We start from the raw sequence: 22,222 nt of genomic DNA on the forward strand, positions 1-22,222 counted from the left end.
TGCAGACAAGTGGGATATAGACGTGTGTTTCAGTACCTGATTCTGTAATTAGTGCTTCAGGAAGGGTTCCTTTAGTGCTGAGCGATTAACAGAAATGTCGTCATTTAAAAATTTTCCCCAAAAATTAAACACACTAATTAACCAGCATCAGTTAAATTATTTAAATTCAATTTCGTTACGTTTCTTTTCTGTGAGTTCAATGCACACAATTGAACAGTTTCTCTAGAGATACAGTACGAGTCCAAACTCACACAGCACATCACCAATGCCTGTTCAAAGAAAGGTGCTCATGGAAGTACTTGTATAGAAAGGTAATGTAATCATATATACACAGTACGAGTCAAAAGTTTGGACACACCTACTTATTCCAGGGTTTTTCTTTATTTTTAGCTATTTTCTGCTTTGTAGAATAATAGAGATACCGTTGACTGCAACAGACATTTCTATTCAAGTCGATGTGCCGTAATGGGGGGGGGGACCAGCGGCCATATTGAGCATCATTCTTTTTTCAGATTATAAACACACACACACACACACACACACACACACACACACACACACACACACACACACACACGAACAGGCGCATAGACACTAACACAAAAACACTGAGGTGGGATGTCCATTAATTCATTGTCATTGTAGACAGCCATTTTTAATTGAATGTATCCTAAAAGATTCCCCATGAGCTCTAGGTGAATACCCCTTACAGTATTTACATGATGTCATCTGTCATTCTACTTTTCTGCTGTTCCATTTAGAGATAAAACAGAATGTATTATTTATGTCTGTTGTGTATGTTGTGTCTGTTGTGTCTGTTGTGTCTGTTGTGTCTGTTGTGTCTGTTGTGTCTGTTGTGTATGTTGGATATGTTGTGTCTGTTGTGTCTGTTGTGTCTGTTGTGTCTGTTGTGTATGTTGGGTATGTTGTGTATGTTGGGTATGTTGGATATGTTGTGTCTGTTGTGTCTGTTGTGCATGTTGTGTCCTTCGGGGATGTTGTGTATGTTGTGTCTGTTGTGTCTGTTGTGCATGTTGTGTATTTTGTGTCTGTTGTGTATGTTGTGTCTGTTGTGTCTGTTGTGTATGTTGTGTCCTTCGGGGATGTTGTGTATGTTGTGTCTGTTGTGTCTGTTGTGTATGTTGGGTATGTTGTGTCTGTTGTGTATGTTGTGTCTGTTGTGTCTGTTGTGTCTGTTGTGTCTGTTGTCTGTTGTGTATGTTGTGTCCGTGTGGTTCTGATGAATAGAGAGCAACAGCCAAAACAAAACACCATGAAAGGAGCATAGGGAATATAAGACAGCAGCGGAACAGACACACACACACACACACACACACACACACACACACACACACACACACACACACACACACACACACACACACACAGTGTGAATTATAAAACACAGCACAGTGCAGGGGAAGAATCGTGCCATTAAATATTCATATCTCAATAACAATAACACGGAGAAAGCATCAGTGCGGTCATGGATTGGAGTTAGGAGAAGCATTAGGCAGCCCCATAACACTTTATAGGACCTGCTAGAGTAATGAGAAAAGCAAGAGAAAGGAGGGAGATGTCGAGGAGAGATGAGAGGAGTAAAGAGAGAGAGAGAGAGAGAGAGAGATGGGGAGGCGAGGGAGAGATGAGAGGAGTAAAGAGAGAGAGAGAGAGATGGGGAGGAGAGGGAGATATAGAGAGAGAGAGAGAGAGAGAGAGAGAGGGAGAGAGAGAGAGAGGGGAGATGAGGAGAAGAGGGGGAGAAGAGAGAGATGAGGAGAAGAGGGGGAGAAGAGATTGCCTCGAAAGGTCAGCATCTTTCTATCCATCCCACATATCTTTGTAATTGATCCTTTTCTCATCAGTGGGAGTCTCTCCAAATAGGCTGGCATCGATCACACACTTTATATGCTCATCTTTTCTCCCCGCCAAGCCGCCAAGCACCAAGATGCTTAGGGGTATGTGTATGTTTTTCTCTTTTATCAGAGTGGGGTGGAACAACCCTCCTCCGCAGCAGCAGCAGCAGAAAATAGAACATTAAACTGGACTTACATTATCCCCCAAGGACTTACATTATCCCCCAAGGTCTTACATTATCCCCCAAGGACTTAGATTATCCCCCAATGACTTACATTATCCCCCAAGGACTTACATTATCCCCCAATGACTTACATTATCCCCCAAAGACTTACATTATCCCCAAGGACTTACATTATCCCCCAAGGACTTACATTATCCCCCAAGGACTTACATTATCCCCCAAGGACTTACATGATCCCTCAAGGACTTACATTATCCCTCACGGATTTAAATTATCCCCGAATGATTTACATGATCCCCAAATGACTTACATTATCCCCAAGGACTTACATTATCCCCAAAGGACTTACATTATCCCCAAAGGACTTACATTATCCCCCAAGGACTTACAGTATCCCCCAAGGACTTACAGTATCCCCCAAGGACTTACATTATCCCCCAAGGATGTACATTATACCCAAGTATTTACATTATCCCCCAAGGACTTACAGTATCCCCCACGGATTTACATTATCCCCAAGGATGTACATTATACCCTAGGATTTACATTATCCCCCACGGAGTTACATTATCCCCCAAGGACTTACATTATCCTGTGGATTTACATTATCCCCGATGGGTGTACATTATCCCCAATGACTTAATTTATCCCCCACAGATTTACATTATCCCCCAGGCACTTGCATTATCCCCCAATGACTTACATTATCACCCATGGAGTTGATTTATTCCCCAAGGACTTACATTATCACCCACGGAGTTACATTATCCCACAAGGACTTACATGATCCCTCAAGGACTTACATTATACCCAAGTATTTACATTATCCCCCAAGGACTTACATTATCCCCAAGGACTGACATTATCCCCCAAGGATGTACATTATCCCCACGGAGTTACACTATCCCCCAAGGGTTACATTATCCCACACGGAGTTACATTATCCCCAAGGACTGACATTATCCCCCACGGATGTACATTATCCCCACGGAGTTACACTATCCCCCAAGTACTTACATTATCCCCCAAGGACTTACATTATACCCAAGTATTTACATTATCCCCCAAGGACTTACATTATCCCCAAGGATGTACATGATACCTACGTTTTTACATTATCCCCCACGGAGTTACAATATCCCATCCAGAGTTACATTCTTTTTTTTACCTTTATTATCCCCCACGGAGTTACATTATCCCCCACAGCATTGCATTATCCCCCAAGGACTTACATTATACCCAAGTATTTACATTATCCCACCAAAAAAGGGGATTGGACAGAGGCCCAGTAGCTTATAACTGTAATGTAATGTATAACTGTCATGTAAATGTAAATAATTTTTTTGAGGAAAAGCTAGACACACAAACACACACACACTCCGATAATTGTACATCAGTGCTGTGTCACCAAGGCTTCATCAGCTAGGAATAAGGGAGATGGTTATTTCATGATGGTCCCCAACCTTATTTAGTAAGATTTAACGGGTAATCTAGGATTCAATTAACAAGATTTAAAGGGTAATCTAGGATTCATTTAGTAAGATTTAACGGATAATCTAGGAATCATTTTGTAAGATTTAAAGGGTGATCTAGGAATCATTTAGTAAGATTTAAAGGGTAATCTAGGATTAATTTAGTAAGATTTAAAGGATAATCTAGGAATCATTTTGTAAGATTTAAAGGGTGATCTAGGAATCATTTAGTAAGATTTAAATGATAATCTAGGATTCATTTAGGAAAATTTAAAGGGTAACCTAGGATTAATTTAGTAAGATTTAAAGGATAATCTAGGATTCATTTTAGTAAGATTTAAAGGATAATCTAGGATTCATTTAGTAAAACTTATTAAACTGTGGAGCTGATTAAAGCATGTGCTTTTATATAAACTCTCTGAAGCATGTCCATGCACCTTCAGTTTACCATCACAGGGGTTATGCTCAGGGTCTGCTTTAAGAAGAAAACAACAGATTTATCTTTAAATGGATCACAACAAGGACATAGATCTTCTGTCAAACATTTAACAAAAAGAATGATGGGTTCTGGTGGAGCAGTTTAGCACTTTAGCAGTTTCAGCTGTCTGACAGGAGGTCATAGATAGATAGAGAGAGAGGGGGAGGAAGATGTCTGACTGGAGGTCACAGAGAGAGAGGGATGAAGATGTCTGACTGGAGGTCACAGATAGAGAGGGATGAAGCTGTCTGACTGGAGGTCACAGATAGAGAGGGGGAGGAAGATGTCTGACTGGAGTCACAGATAGAGAGAGAGGAAGCTGTCTGACTGGAGGTCACAGATAGAGAGGGATGAAGCTGTCTGACTGGAGGTCATAGATAGAGAGGGGGAGGAAGATGTCTGACTGGAGGTCACAGGTAGAGAGGGATGAAGCTGTCTGACTGGAGGTCACAGATGGAGAGAGAGAGGAAGCTGTCTGACTGGAGGTCACAGATGGAGAGAGAGAGGAAGCTGTCTGACTGGAGGTCACAGATGGAGAGAGAGAGGAAGCTGTCTGACTGGAGGTCACAGCTAGAGAGAGAGAGGAAGCTGTCTTACTGGAGATCACAGATAGAGATATAGGAAGCTGTCTGACTGGAGGTCACAGATGGAGAAGGAGAGAGAGGAAGCTGTCTACCTGGAGGTCACAGATGGAGAGAGAGAGAGAGGGAGATAAACAGAGAGAGAGGGAGAGAGAGAGAGAGAGAGAGAGAGGGAGAGGGAGAGGGGAACTGTCTGACTGCAGGATACAGATAGAGAGAGGAAAGTAACCAGATCCGGAATGTCAACAAACACAAACATATTAACAAACACACACACTGTGGGAGAATCACCATGGTGATCCACTTGTCGTTCCGCTTGTAAGCCAATGCTTAAGCTAAGTGATATTGATGTTGTTTTCCTGGAAGCTATACACAATTTTGACACTTTTTAAAGACCCAAGTACTGTATGATCACAGCAATACAAAGTACTGTATTATCACACCAATATAAAGTACTGTATGATCACAGCAATATAACGTACTGTATGATCACACCAATATAAAGTAATGTATGATCACACCAATATAAAGTACTGTATGATCACACCAATATAAAGTACTGTATGATCACAGCAATATAACGTACTGTATGATCACACCAATATAAAGTACTGTATGATCACACCAATATAAAGTACTGTATGATCACAGCAATATAAAGTACTGTATGATCACACCAATATAAAGTACTTCATGATCACAGCAATATAAAGTACTGTATGATCACACCAATATAACGTACTGTATGATCACACCAATATAAAGTACTTCATGATCACAGCAATATAAAGTACTGTATGATCACACCAATATAAAGTACTGTATGATCACACCAATATAAAGTACTTCATGATCACAGCAATATAAAGTACTGTATGATCACAGCAATATAAAGTACTGTATGATCACAGCAATATAAAGTACTGTATGATCACACCAATATAAAGTACTGTATGATCACACCAATATAAAGTACTGTATGATCACACCAATATAAAGTACTTCATGATCACAGCAATATAAAGTACTGTATGATCACAGCAATATAAAGTACTGTATGATCACAGCAATATAAAGTACTGTATGATCACACCAATATAAAGTACTGTATGATCACACCAATATAAAGTACTGTATGATCACAGCAATATAAGTACTGTATGATCACAGCAATATAAAGTACTGTATGATCACAGCAATATAAAGTACTGTATGATCACAGCAATATAAAGTACTGTATGATCACACCAATATAAAGTACTGTATGATCACAGCAATATAAAGTACTGTATGATCACAGCAATATAAAGTACTGTATGATCACACCAATATAAAGTACTGTATGATCACAGCAATATAAAGTACTGTATGATCACAGCAATATAAAGTACTTCATGATCACAGCAATATAAAGTACTGTATGATCACAGCAATATAAAGTACTGTATGATCACAGCAATATAAAGTAATGTATGATCACAGCAATATAAAGTACTGTATGATCACACCAATATAAAGTACTGTATGATCACAGCAATATAAAGTACTGTATGATCACACCAATATAAAGTACTGTATGATCACAGCAATATAAAGTACTGTATGATCACAGCAATATAATGTACTGTGAGATCACAGCATTATAAAGTACTGTATGATCACAGCAATATAAAGTACTGTATGATCACAGCAATATAAAGTAATGTAAGATCAAACCAATATAAAGTACTGTATGATCACCCAGGATCTCGAGCCTAATAACAAGTTTGGAGGGTACTATAGTATTAAATGCTGAGCTGTTGTCGATGAACAGCATTCTTACATAGGTATTCCTCTTGTCCAGATGGGTCAGGGCAGTGTGATTGCGATTGCGTCGTCTGTGGACCTATTGGGGCGGTAAGCAAATTGGAGTGGGTCTAGGGTGTCAGATAGGCTGGAGGTGATATGATCCTTGACTAGTCTCTCAAAGCACTTCATGATGACGGAAGTGAATGCTATAGTCATTTAGTTCAGCTACCTTTGCTTTCTTGGGATCAGGAACAATGGTGGCCCTCTTGAAGCATGTGGGAACAGCAGACTGGGATAAGGATTGATTGAATATGTCCATAAACACACCAGCCAGCTGGTCTACGCATGCTCTGAGGACGCGGCTGAGGATGCCATCTGGGCCTGCAGCCTTGCGAGGGTTAACACGTTTAAATGTTTTACTCATGTTGGCTGCAGTGAAGGAGAGCCCGTAGCGGGCCGTGTCGGTGGCACTGTATTGTCCTCAAAGCGAGCAAAGAAGTTGTTTAGTTTGTCTGGGAGCAAGACATCGTGGTCCGCGACGCGGCTGGTTTTATTTTTTTAGTCCGTGTCTGTAGACCCTGCCACATACCTCTCGTGTCTGAACCGTTGAATTGTGACTCTACTTTGTCTCTACAGTATACTGATGCTTACCTTGTTTGATTGCCTTGCGGAGGGAATAGCTACACTGTTTGTATTCAGTCATGTTTCCGGTCGTCTTGCCCTAAATTAAAGCAGTGGTTCGCGCTTTCAGTTTTGCGCGATTGCTACCATCAATCCACAGATTCTGGTTGGGGAAGGTTTTAATAGTCTCTGTGGGTACCACATCACCAATGCTGTGGGTACACCTCAATGGCCCCCTCACCGAACCAGCGTATTCATCAATGTTATTGTCCGACGCTAAGCGGAACATATCCCAGTTCACGTGATCGAAGCAATCATGAACCGTGGAATCCGATTGGTCGGAGCAGCGTTGAACAGACCTGAGCAGGGGCGTTTCCTGTTTTAGTTTCTGTCTATAGGCTGGGAGCAACAAAATGGAGTGGTGGTCAGATGTGCCGAATGGAGGGCGGGGGAGGTCTTTGTATGCGTCGCGGGAGTCAGAGTAACAATGATCCAGGGTTTTACCAGCCCGGGTCGCGCATTCGATATGCTGATAAAATTTAGGGAGCCTTGTTTTCAGATTAGCCTTGTTAAAATCCCCAGCTACAATAAATGCAGCCTCAGGATATGTGGTTTCCAGTTTACATAGAGTCCAATGAAGTTCTTTCAGGGCCGTCAAGGTGTCTGCTTGGGGTGGGGGGATATACAGGGCTGTGGTTATAATCGAAGAGAATTCTCTTGGTAGATAATGCGGTCGGCATTTGATTGTAATATATAAAGTACTGTATGATCATACCAATATATGGGTACTGTATGTATCCTGCACCTTTGGTATGGTGTGCATTTTAGGACAAACTCAAGAAGGGTTGACGATTGCCTCAAGGAGTTATGAGGCTGAGGATGTCCTAAAATCTACACCGTAACACGAGTTCTTCTGGACAATGACCCTTTTTTGACTTTGTGTGACAGAGGACATCTGTTTTTTTTGTATCTTCTAGGTTTACGAACAGGACGACTTGAGTGAACAGATGGCGAGCCTAGAGGGACTCATGAAGCAACTCAACGCCATCACTGGCTCGGCCTTTTAACCCCAGCTGCCCTGGCAGAGAGTCCCATCCAGACAGTCCGTCAGACCTTAACAGCAGCAGCACAGACAGCAGAACCACAGTATTACACCATAGGGCAGGGCACAGAGAGGGGGGTGAAGCTCGGAACCTCAGAAACACAGATACTTCTCCACCCCCCCCCCCCCCCAAATACTGTAACCAGCCCTTCTAACAGACCTCTATGTAACCCTATAATACTATAACCAGTAACAGACCTCTCTGTACCCCTATAAATACAGTAACCAACCCCCCTGACAGACCTCTCTGTAATCCCAAAACATCAAGACTAACGATTAAGGAGAATCTAAAAGATTTCCCTAGTGTTGATTTCCCTTTAAAACACCACCTTTTGAGTTTTCATTTATCAATGTTAATTTTGGAGGGTTTCCTTGTGCGTTACTGGTGTATTGGATTGAACTTTGAACTGAAGGCACAAGTGTTACAGCTGGGTCTATAGTATTAGACCTTTGGATTGGTTATTATCTCCAGACACCAACATTTCCCTGGACCCCTCGTTCACCAACATTTCCCTGGAACCCCTCGTTCACCAACATTTCTCTGGAACCCCTCGTTCACCAACATTCACCCGGGCCCCTCGTTCACCAACATTTCTCTGGAACCCCTCGTTCAGCAACGTTCACCCGGGCCCCTCGTTCACCAACGTTTCCCTGGACCCCTAGTTCACCAACGCTTCCCTGGACCCCTCGTTCACCAACGTTCAGCCGGACCCCTCGTTCACCAACGCTTCCCTGGAACCCCTCGTTCACCAACGTTTCCCTGGACCCCTCGTTCACCAACATTTCCCTGGAACCCCTCGTTCACCAACATTTCTCTGGAACCCCTCGTTCAGCAACGTTCACCCGGACCCCTCGTTCACCAACGTTTCCCTGGACCCCTCGTTCACCAACGCTTCCCTGGACCCCTCGTTCACCAACGTTCAGCCGGACCCCTCGTTCACCAACGCTTCCCTGGAACCCCTCGTTCACCAACGTTTCCCTGGACCCCTCGTTCACTAACGCTTCCTTGGAACACCTCGTTCACCAACGTTTCCCTGGACCCCTCGTTCACCAACGTTTCCCTGGACACCTCGTTCACCAACGCTTCCCTGGACCCCTCGTTCACCAAAGTTTTCCTGGACCCCTCGTTCACCAACGTGTCCCTGGACCCCTCGTTCACTAATGTTTTCCTCGACCCCTAGTTCACTAACGCTTCCCTGGACCCCTCGTTCACCAACTCTTCCCTGGACCCCTAGTTCACCAACGTTTCCCTGGACCCCTAGTTCACCAACGTTTCCCTGGACCCCTAGTTCACCAACGTTCACCCGGACCGCTCGTTGCCTGGTGATGTTGTGAGACAACATGAGAGGTCTCACAGTAACCACACCCTTACGGCGTTGGAATGAAACGTACACCAACTCCTTGGGAACCCGAGGCTGTCCAAATATGGACACCGTACACACGCTCCCTCTTCTCTTTCCTAAAACAGTGACACAGTCAGTGACCACAGCCTAGAACATTCTACAGGCTGTGAGGAACACTGGTTAGGCCCCGGGTACTGGATCATCTCAATACGGACTCTACAGAACCAACTTCAGACTCTGGAAAGTTCTGGATCCTTGTTCAGGTCCATTTGTGTTGCTGCTCCTCAACTGAACGTCTGCCCTGGTTGTGTTGCTACCCTATATCACAACTACAGACAGCTGTTGAAATCGTTAAAACAACACCAAGAATTATAACCAGGCGCTCCAGTCAATGTATGAGGTCTTGGAACGTACTGGGAATCAAGACAGTATCAAATGGTATTTACAGGGGTTGGAAGTATTTTGTATGAATGTATGTTATTTACTCTGAACAATCCATTGTTTTGGTTAATGCCACCTTATTCACAACATACAGCGTCTTGTGCATTATTAAAACCCCCGAGAGATGTTTCTTTTTTGTTGTTGATTATGGCGGCGTCGATGCTATTGATGAGTCGTCATTTTAACAGTTAAGGTTTTCATGAGACAGACACATGTACCTCAGTTTGAGGTTGTACGGTTGACTGACTAACAATGTGATCACACAGGGGTTTGTTTTGGTCATTTTTATATGATAAACGATTATATTATTTCATATAGTATATTTTTACATCAGCAGTTCTGTCAAAGCTGCAGTACAACTATTTTTAAACCAATTGATTAAACCCTACTGGCTTCTAATCTAGTTTTACATTATGGGGCTGCATGGGTTGCTATGCATCACTGAGGATAGATACTGTACATAACCTGAAGCCTTTTAACAAAACATGGCATCAATATGTACCACTTAAGTGATAAATGAATCATTAATCGCCATGAAAATAGGACATCAATATTCGCATGTTTGATTCTGGTAACCCACGGTAACTGTGCTCCCTTTATCATTTGCAAGCCTCTATATTTTTTTTTCCCCCCTCTGAAGATGGATTGTCCCAGAGAGATAAAGGGTTAGCTACATTGTCATTCAGAACATGTTTAGATTAGAACACAGAAGATGAAGCGTTAGCTACATTGTCATTCAGAACATGTTTAGATTAGAACACAGGAGATAAAGCGTTAGCTACATTGTCATTCAGAACATGTTTAGATTAGAACGTAGGAGATAAAGGGTTAGCTACATTGTCATTCAGAGCATGTTTAGATTAGAACACAGGAGATAAAGCGTTAGCTACATTGTCATTCAGAACATGTTTAGATTAGAACACAGGAGATAGAGCGTTAGCTACATTGTCATTCAGAACATGTTTAGATTAGAACGCAGGAGATAAAGGCCTACATTGTCATTCAGAACATGTTTAGATTAGAACGCAGGAGATAAAGGGTTGAATTCATTATACTGTATCAAATGTTAGGATTCATATTAGGACACCGACTGGAAATAGGAACAATGCTGAATATGGTATTGATGTCTGTGCCAGTGAGACATTCAAATGGTTTAGAATAGAGGGGAAAGAAAAGTCACAGATCAGACGACTCATCACAGAACAATGTCTTTATTTCCTCACAACAAACTGTCGAGTGTGCTCTCATTCTACGTTGTACCATTTGGGGTTTTCTTTTTTATCTGTTTGCCCTTAAAGGAAAATTCCACAAAACAAAATCTACTTTTCAAGATCTAGAATATTGAAAAGTCCAGAACATGTCACACAGTATGATGCGTTTAGGACACGTTCTAGAATTTTAACGTTGTACATCTTGGAAACTTGATTGCTGACCTGCAAAACATTTTTAGTATTGTTTCAGCAGTGGACTAATGAAACACAACATTGTTTTTTTTTTTTTTTATGGTATTTTCTTTTAAATACTATTTTTTTTTAAATGTATTTTTAATTTGTTGAGAAAAATGGAGATGTTCTATGTGCCTATACGTTTGCTTTTCCGTTCTTAGTTTTTCTCTTCGTTGGTCACTTTATTTGTATGGAGATCTGTATGAAAATATGAAACGTGATTTTTTTTTCTCTCTCTTTGCCTCGCCCTTAGTGCACGGTAACAAATGAGCTATGAAGTCCTGTCGACATAGTCTTCTCTCTTCTGAACGACAGACAGGCAGACCATGGCTCTATATTTTATTGTATGCTGTACATGTGTATTACCCTGGAGAAAGGACCCGCTGAAGCAAGACAACATGAAAAAAAAATTGAGTCAGTCCCGAATGGAATCCTATTCCCTATTTCGTGCCCTACTTTGGACTCAAGCCCTATGAACTTTGGTCAAAAGTAGTGCACTATATAGGGAATAGGGTGCCATGTTTTTTTTTTTCTTCCATTGTACAGTTCCATAGAGCAACTGAAGGACAAATTGCTAGTTAACTCATTGACTGTGGGTGGGTGTGGGGAGGGTACTTTTTATGATAAAATGTAATATATTATTTAGAGCGCACATTACTATTATTTATGAAGAACGACGTGATCATTCTGGACATGTAGTTTAGTAATGGTGGGGGGGGGGGAAACGACATTTGGAAAAACCCATTCAAGATCTCATTCTCAATACTGTTAGGAAGGTGTCCATCCCATTTAATGCCCTCTTCCTGTTGTCATTCTCCCATCAGCCACATCATGATTGCGGTATCAATATTAGGACAGACTCTGGAGTCACAAGCAGTTAGTCCTAATTTGGATACCGTACAGGATAGCACGTCCTCTCAGAAAAGGAAGTCACCCGTAGATAGCTTGAGTTGCAGCCTTACACAGACATCTATCATGTCACAATTTACCCAAACTGTCTAGATTGGCTGGATATTTGAATAACAAGTGCATTTGATAAACTGTTATGGATGACAGGCTATAGGTTATAACCTGTTTTGTATGACAGGCTATAGGTTATAACCTGTTTTGTATGACAGGCTATAGGTTATGACCTGTTTTGTATGACAGGCTATAGGTTATAACCTGTTTTGTATGACAGGCTAAAGGTTATAACGTGTTATGGATTATAGGCTGAGGTTATAACCTATTATGGATTATAGGCAAAAGGTTATAACCTGTTATGGATTATAGGCTATAGGTTATAACCTGTTATGAATGATAGGCTATAGGTTATAACCTGTTGTGAATGATAGGCTGTATGTTATAACCTGTTATGGATTATAGACTATAGGTTATAACCTGTTATGGATTATAGGCTATAGGTTATAACCTGTAATGGATTATTGGTTATAACAAGAAAGGACCACACTCTTTTTACTAACAAAACTGTGATGACTGTTGAGAAGGTGAAATATCCAGAAACAAAGTCCTAACTACATGTTCTTTGAATTCATACTGAAAAATTGTCCCCATTTTTTTTATTTTTTTTTAAATTGTTAACCAAATTAGATTTAGTGATTGTACAATATTAAAAGTGTACATTTTGTTCATTTAAAGCGAAGAAGGGAATAAGACATAATTGCGTATCTTATTATTATCTTCTTATTATAAAGAGTAAGAAACATCTTCTTCTTGTCTGTTTCTATCCACAACGTTGTATACAATTGCTGGTTTTGTAATGCACTGTAGAGCAAGCAGTTCCACTGTTCATTTTTCTTTTTTTTTTTTTTCTTTTTAAATAGAAATGGTATTTCGATGGTGTATTCTTTTTGTTTGATAAATAAAGTTTTGATACAAAATACCATTTTGCCATTTTTACGTGGAGTCTATCTGTAGCTATAGCGAAGACTGTGTGAAAAACTCCAGAAAGCCAAGCCAAGTCGTCACGTCTCTTAACAGACGAGGGTAGCGTCCCAAATGGCACCCTATTCCCTATGCAGTGCACTACTTTAGACCAGAACCCTATGGGCTCCTGGTCAAAAGTAGTGCACTACAGTATACAGGGAATAGGGTGCCATTTCAGATGGCAAGCCTGAGTGAAAACCTCCTGAGGCAAGTCGAGCCCTGTCCTCTCTTGAACAGACGACTAGAAGGTGACTGTCATTTTCCATGTGTTAGCTGCCCCCCTGATGAAGGGTGAAGATGGATTAACAGAGCAAGACATAATCAAGACACGTTGAAGAAAATTCAGATTTAAAAAAAATGAAGCATGGATGATGACATATCGTACTCCTAATATCACAACAACAAAAAAAAGGATAACTCCTGTCGTAGCTGTAAAAATGAAACACGGGACCCAGATTCAATCAGATCAAGCGTTAACCGGTGATAGCCTGCATAGCTGATGTTTTGGCGATGTCGGAGGTGTAACTGCATTTGGGAGCAGTCAAAGTGGTGACACCGCCATAACAACCGCGATGTGGGTGTCAGCTAGCGCAGAGCTTATAGAATCTAGCCCAAGGACTCATTAGAATATGTAAAAAAAAAAAAAATAGTGACATTTAACCACTTAAGTTACAGTGCATTTGGAATGTAATTAGACTCCATGAATTTCCCCACATTTTGTTAAATTATAGCCTTATTCTATTATGGATTAAAAAGTTCATCAATCTATACAGTAGCCCATAATGACATCACAATAACCCATAATGACGTCACAATAACCCACAATGACATCACAATAACCCATGATGACATCACAATAACCCATGATGACATCACAATAACCCATAATGACATCACAATAACCCATAATGACATCACAATAACCCATGATGACATCACAATAACCCATAATGACATCACAATAACCCATGATGACATCACAATAACCCATAATGACATCACAATAACCCATAATGACATCACAATAACCCATAATGACAAAGCAAGAACATTTTTTGCAAATGTTAAAAATAATCATATTAAATATGACATTAAATATACATAAGTATTCAGATTTGTTCTTAACTGACTTGCTAGTTAAATAAAGGTAACTTATATATATATATATATAATGTTTTCATTGTCCTGTCACCCTGTTTATAGAGGTTAACATATAGGTCACAGCCTATATATGCTGCCTATAGCGTTTGGTGTATTTATGGATTATTCCCGGGTATAAAACCATGTCAAGTCAGACTTCCCCTACTGATCCCTACATGTTCCTGTCATAGGCACGTCAGTTGTTTCGCTCTAGTCTATAGCCCCCCCCCCCCCCCCCCCCCGGTAGCAGTAGAAACTCTAATATACAGTTTGGTGACTGTATCAGTGCCAGAGAAAAAGGGTTAAATGAATGCACCCCCCCCCTCCTCCTTCTCTCTCTCAGATATAGGACAGACACTTCAGAACAAACTTACTTTTTATTTATTTTTTGGGGTCTATCTGTTGTTAAGGGATAGGTTAGGTTCTGGGTTAAGGGATAGGCTAGGGTCTGGGTTAAAGGATAGGCTAGGGTCTGGGTTAAGGGATAGGTTAGGTTCTGGGTTAAGGGATATGCTATGGTTTGAGTTAAAGGATAGGCTAGGGTCTGGGTTAAGGGATAGGTTAGGTTCTGGGTTAAGGGATACGCTAGGGTTTGAGTTAAAGGATAGGCTAGGGTCTGGGTTAAGGGATAGGTTATGGTCTGGGTTAAGGGATATGTTAGGGTCTGGGTTAAGGGATAGGTTAGGGTCTGGGTTAAGGGATAGATTAGGGTCTGGGTTAAGGGATAGGTTAGGGTCTGGGTTAAGGGATAGGTTAGGGTCTGGTTAAGGGATATGTTAGGTTCTGGGTTAAGGGATAGGTTAGGGTCTGGGTTAATGGTTAGGCTAGGGTCTGGGTTAAGGGTTAGGTTAGGGTCTGGGTTAAGGGATAGGTTAGTGTCTGGGTTAAGGGATAGGTTAGGGTTAAGGGTTAGGCTAGGGTAGGGTCTGGGTTAAGGGTTAGGCTAGGGTCTGGGTTAAGGGATATGCTAGGGTCTGGGTTAAGGGATATGCTAGGGTCTGGATTAAGGGTTAGGCTAGGGTCTGGGTTAAGGGATATGCTAGGGTCTGGGTTAAGGGATAGGTTAGGGTCTGGGATAATGGATATGCTAGGGTCTGGGTTAAGGGATATGCTAGGGTTTGAGTTAAGGGATAGGCTGGTCCCGTGTAGCTCAGCTGGTAGTGTTGCGCTTGCAACACCAGGGTTTTGGGTTCGATTCCCACGGGGGGAAAAGGAGAAAAGTATGAAAATGTATGCATGTACTCACTAATGTAAATTGCTATGGATAAGAGCGTCTGGTAAAATACTAAAATTTAAATGCAAGGGTTAAGGGATATGCTAGATGAAGATACAGAATATTTCTGACAAACTGGACTGGTACCGAGTGATGAAGGCAGCTCTCAGGGAATATGTCTGACTAGCTGGATAACCGAGTGATGAAGGCAGCTATGAAGGAATATTACTGGATAACTGTTCTGATTAATAGGCCACCTTAGCAGCAGAGCCCAGACATATGCTGTGACAGACGCTCCACTGGTGGGGACAGCGAGGGGAGGGGAGACTTGTAAAAATGCCTTCTGTTTGTCTTTCATCCATTCCTTCACTCCCTCCTCCATCATCCACCCAGAGGTTGGGACTAAAACACCGACTGAAGATAAGAAGGCCTCGCTAGAGACGGACAGGAGGGCTACAGTTACACTAACAGTTTGATTAGCCAACAGTTAGCTTAGCTTAGCTTAGCTTCCAGGAGAGTGTTTAGCCAACTGACTGACTGACTGAGCATTAGATAGACTGAATGCCTGGCGACAGAGGAGAACTTTAGCCAACATAGTTACCTTAGTTTACAAGAGAGCTAAATGCATACTTTAGCTTAGCCATGGTAGCCAAAGGTTAGGACTAACTGAACATTAGATAAAGGCAACAGTTAGCTAACATTTAGCTAACATTTAGCCAACAGTTAGTTTAGCTAACATTTAGCCACCAATTAGCTTAGCTAATATTTAACCAACAGCTTCTTAGCTAACATTTAGTCAACAGTTTCTTAGCTAAAAGTTTGTCAACAGTTTGCTTAGCTAACATTTAGTCAACAGTTTCTTAGCTAAAAGTTTGCCAACAGTTTGGTTAGCTTAGCTTCCAGGGACCACTAACACCAACACAACAGGTGGCGCTCCATTTCATGGTCATTCAAGACAGATAGGAAATTGTCGGGTGTGAGCACATCACATTATGATTTATAATACTTTTAAAATTTAATTAAATAATCCCAACAGTCAAAATATATCAGAAATGCAAAGCGTTTATCACTGACTAACAGCGACAAGAAACAGTATGTGAACCCCATGGAATGACCTGGATTTCTGCATCAATTGGTCATCAAATGTGATCTGATCTTCATCTAAGTCACAACAATAGACACGTTTAGTGCGCTTAAACTAATAACACACAAATTATTGTATTTTTCTTGTTTATATTGAATACATCATTTAAACATTCACAGTGTAAAAAATAAAAAATAAAAAAAATTATGTGAACCCCCTCGAGGCAAATGACTTCTCCAAAAGCTAATTGAAGTCAGGAGTCCTCTAACCTGGAGTCCAATCAGTGAGAGGAGATTGGAGATGTTGGTTAGAGCTGCTTTGCCCTATAAAAAACACTGACAAAATGTGAGTTTGCTATTCACAAGGAGCATTGCCTGATGTGAACCATGACTCAAACAAAAGAGATCTCAGAAGACCTACGATTAAGGATGTCTGACTTGCTTAAAGATGGAAAGGGTTACAAAAGTATCTCTTAAAGCCTTGATGTTCATCACTCCTTGGTAAGACAAATTGTCTATAAATGGAGAATAAATGGCCGTCCTGCAAAGACGACTGCAAGAGCACAGCGCAGAATGCTCAATGAGGTTAAGAAAAATTTGTGTCAGACTTACAAAAATCTCTGGAACATGCTAACATCTCTGTTGACGAGTCTACGATACGTGAAACACTAAACAAGAATGGTGTTCATGGGAGGACACCACGGAAGAAGCCACCGCTGCCCCCCCCCCCAAAAAAACATTGCTGCACGTCTGAAGTTTGCAAAAGTGCACCTGGATGTTCCACATCGCTACTGGCAAAATATTCTGTGGGCAGATGAAACTACAGTCAAGTTGTTTGGAAGGAACACACAACACTGTGTGGAGGAAAAAAGGCGCAGCACAACAGTATCAAAACCTCATCTTAACTGTAATGTATGGTGGAGGGAGCATCATGGTTTGGGGCTGTTTTGTTGCCTCAGGGCCTGGACGGCTTGCTGTCATCGACAGAAAAATGAATTCCCAAGTGTATCAAGACATTTTGCTAGGAGAATGTTAGGCTATCTGTGCGCCAATTGAAGCTCAACAGAAGTTGGGTGATGTAACAGGGCAACGACCCAAAACACAGAAGTAAATCAACAACAGAATGGCTTCAACAGAAGAAAATACGCCTTCTGGAGTGGCACAGTCAGAGTCCTGACCTCAACCTGATTGAGATGCAGTGTCAGGACCTCAATAGAGCGAATCACACCAGACATCCCAAGAATATTGCTGAACTGAAAGAGTTTTGTAAAGAGGAATGGTTCAAAATTCCTCATGACCGTTGTGAAGAAAACTTTTGGGTTGAGATCATTGCTGCCAAAGGAGGGTCAACCAATTATTAAAGTCACATACTTTTCTCCATACTTTTTACAACTTTTTAAATAATTATATTATCGATTGTTTCGCCCTTCTGTCGGGGCTGGCTAGCTAGCTAGTGTCGGGTAACTTTTACAAATGGGTGGAATGTTTATACATTAGCATAGCGATTTAGCCATGAGGTAGTTGTCAGTAGCTAGGTTCCTATCCAAGATACAAATCTGACAAGATACAAATCTGTCGTTCAACACCTGAACCTGAAGGCAGTTAACCCACTGTTCCTAGGCTGTCATTGAAAATAAGAATTTGTTCTTAACTGACTTGCCTAGTTAAATAAAGGTTCAATAAAAACCGACTCTCTTTTTATTTTATAGCTTCCTTACTATTGGCAACATATTTTCATGCGAACATTAAAAAATCTGCCTGAAGTTTCCAGTGGTGTGTTTCCACCAAACTGATTTGTTTCAGATCCAAAATCAGTGCATGATGACGTAGTGCACACTACATGTGATGACGTAGTGCACACTAAATGTGATGACGTAGTGCACACTAAATGTGATGACGTAGTGCACACTAAATGTGACGACGTAGTGCACACTACATGTGATGACGTAGTGCACACTAAATGTGACGACGTAGTGCACACTAAATGTAATGACGTAGTGCACACTAAATGTGACGACGTAGTGCACACTACATGTGATGACGTAGTGCACACTACATGTAATGACGTAGTGCACACTAAATGTAATGACGTAGTGCACACTAAATGTGATGACGTAGTGCACACTAAATGTAATGACGTAGTGCACACTAAATGTGATGACGTAGTGCACACTAAATGTGATGACATAGTGCACACTAAATGTGATGACGTAGTGCACACTAAATGTGATGACGTAGTGCACACTACATGTGATGACGTAGTGCACACTAAATGTGATGACGTAGTCCACACTACATGTGATGACGTAGTGCACACTAAATCTGATGACGTAGTGCACACTACATGTGATGACGTAGTGCACACTACACGTGATGACGTAGTACACATTACATGTGATGACGTAGTGCACACTAAATGTGATGACGTAGTGCACACTACACGTGATGACGTAGTGCACATTACATGTGATGACGAAGTGCACATTACATGTGATGACGTAGTGCACACTAAATGTGATGACGTAGTGCACACTACATGTGATGACATAGTCCACACTACATGTGATGACATAGTGCACACTGAATGTGACGACGTAGTCCACACTACATGTGATGATGTAGTGCACACTACATGTGATGACGTAGTGCACACTACATGTGATGACGTAGTGCACACTAAATGTAATGACGTAGTGCACAGTAAATGTGATGACGTAGTGCAAACTACATGTGATGACGTAGTGCACACGACATGTGATGACGTAGTGCACACTACATGTGATGACGTAGTGCACACTACATTTGATGACGTAGTGCACACTAAATGTGATGAAGTAGTGCACACTAAATGTGATGACGTAGTGCACACTAAATGTGATGACGTAGTGCACACTACATGTGATGACGTAGTGCACACTACATGTGATGACGTAGTGCACACTACATGTGATGACGTAGTGCACACTACATGTGATGACGTAGTGCACACTACATGTGATGACGTAGTGCACACTAAATGTGATGACGTAGTGCACACTACATGTGATGACGTAGTGCACACTAAATGTGATGACGTAGTGCACACTACATGTGATAACGTAGTGCACACTACATGTGATGACGTAGTGCACACTAAATGTAATGACGTAGTGCACACTAAATGTGATGATGTAGTGCACACTAAATGTGATGACGTAGTGCACACTACATGTGATGACGTAGTGCACACTACATGTGATGATGTAGTGCACACTACATGTGATGACGTAGTGCACACTAAATGTAATGACGTAGTGTTAGAGTGTTGGACTAGTAACCAGAAGGTTGCAAGTTCAAACCCCTGAGCTGACAAGATACAAATCTGTCGTTCAACACCTGAACCTGAAGGCAGTTAACCCACTGTTCCTAGGCTGTCATTGAAAATAAGAATTTGTTCTTAACTGACTTGCCTGGTTAAATAAAGGTTCAATAAAAAATTGACACAGTAAGCAAGCTACAGTAAATGAACATCTGAAGTTAATTATTACCAGTTTGTAGCATAGACATTAAAACCAGGTCGGTGGATACGAAGACGCTCTTTAGCTAACCAGCTATCCTGCTCTGTGTAGGTGTCCTAGAAGTATAGCTAACAGTAGGCTACAATCCTCAAACGTATTTCCATTTTTAGCAAACAAATCTCCCACTGACAATGCTAGCTGGGCTAGCTAGTTAGGATCATTATATTAGCTTAGCTAAAATAGCATTAATGAAATAAGCAATGAGAATAGAATGGAGTGTAGTGGAGACCGTGTCCAATGGTAGTATATGAGCCTGGTGTCCTACGTCTGTTTGTGCTGTCTTTCCAACTCCACTGATGTGACTGGAAGAAAAGGCAGCACAAAACAATGGAGTTGTTGAGAGAGCAACGAACAGATGTGGGACTCAGGCTAGTCACGTACAATGTCGACGTGTTTCATGTGTTGACCTACTTACAGGAACAGATCGCCACGCTGTGATGTATGTCTGCATCCCAAAAGGCATCCTATTCCCTTTGTAGTGTAGCAGAGCTCTATTGGCTTGGTCAAAGGTAGTGCACTAAATGTAGAATAGGGTGCAATTTGGGATGTATTCCCTTGTCATGCTGTGATCTGGGTCTGATGTAGAACGAACCAACGAGCCAGAGTAATGCCCCAGTCCAGAGTGATGCCCCAGTCCAGAGTAATGCCCCAGTCCAGAGTAATGCCACAGTCCAGAGTAATACCCCAGTCCAGAGTAATGCCCCAGTCCAGAGTAATACCCCAGACCAGAGTGATGCCCCAGTCCAGAGTAATGCCCCAGTCCAGAGTAATGCCCCAGTCCAAGATAGATTGAGCCACAGTCCAGAGTAATGCCCCAGTCCAGAGTAATGCCCCAGTCCAGAGTAATGCCCCATTCCATATTAATGCCCCAGTCCAGTGTAATGCCCCAGTCTAGAGTAATGCCCCATTCCAAAGTAGATGGAGACCCCAGTCCAGAGTAATGCCCCAGTTCAGTGTAATGCCCCAGTCCAGTGTAATGCCCCAGTCCAGAGTAATACCCCAGTCCAGAGTAATACCCCAGACCAGAGTAATGCCCCAGTCCAGAGTAATGCCCCAGTCCAAGGTAATGCCCCAGACCAGTGTAATGCCCCAGTCCAGAGTATAGCCCCAGACCAGTGTAATGCCCCAGACCAAGGTAATGCCCCAGTCCAGTGTAATGCCCCAGTCCAAGGTAATGCCCCAGTCCAGAGTAATGCCCCAGTCCAAGGTAGATGGAGCCCCAGTCCAGAGTAATGCCCCAGTCCATGTTAATACCCCAGTCCAAGGTAGATTGAGCCCCAGTCCAGTGTAATGCCCCAGTCCAGAGTAATGCCCCAGTCCATATTAATGCCCCAGTCCAGAGTAATGCCCCAGTCCAAGGTAGATGGAGCCCCAGTCCAGAGTAATGCCCCAGTCCAGAGTAATGCCCCAGTCCATATTAATGCCCCAGTCCAGAGTAATGCCCCAGTCCATATTAATGCCCCAGTCCAGAGTAATGCCCCAGTCCAGAGTAATGCCCCAGTCCAGATTAATGCCCCAGTCTAGAGTAATGCCCCAATCCAGAGTAATGCCCCATTCCATATTAATGCCCCAGTCCAGTGTAATGCCCCAGTCTAGAGTAATGCCCCAGTCCAAGCTAGATGGAGCCCCAGTCCAAGGTAATGCCCCAGTCCAGAGTAATGCCCCAGACCAGTGTAATGCCCCAGTCCAGAGTAATGCCCCAGACCAGTGTAATGCCCCAGACCAAGGTAATGCCCCAGTCCAAGCTAGATGGAGCCCCAGTCCAGTGTAATGCCCCAGTCCAGATTAATGCCCCAGTCTAGAGTAATGCCCCAGTCCAGAGTAATGCCCCAGACCAGTGTAATGCCCCAGTCCAGAGTAATGCCCCAGACCAGTGTAATGCCCCAGACCAAGGTAATGCCCCAGTCCAGTGTAATGCCCCAGTCCAAGGTAATGCCCCAGTCCAGAGTAATGCCCCAGTCCAGTGTAATGCCCCAGTCCAGTGTAATGCC

General features: G+C 42.2%; 1 protein-coding gene across 1 annotated transcript in view; it reads left to right on the forward strand.

Moving 5' to 3' along the window:
* dcc (DCC netrin 1 receptor) overlaps positions 1–10,493 on the forward strand; it is a 584,728-nt gene extending 574,235 nt beyond the window's left edge. The window contains exon 29 of the mRNA XM_090191568.1: positions 7,959–10,493. Coding sequence (XP_090047694.1) covers positions 7,959–8,048 — 90 coding nt within the window. The 3' untranslated portion in view covers positions 8,049–10,493. The remainder of the gene's footprint in view (positions 1–7,958) is intronic.
* Positions 10,494–22,222: the final 11,729 nt, after the last annotated feature.

The sequence above is a fragment of the Oncorhynchus mykiss genome, chromosome 12, assembly GCF_057628025.1.
Source record: "Oncorhynchus mykiss isolate SJ-2025 chromosome 12, ASM5762802v1, whole genome shotgun sequence".
Lineage (NCBI taxonomy): Eukaryota > Metazoa > Chordata > Actinopteri > Salmoniformes > Salmonidae > Oncorhynchus > Oncorhynchus mykiss.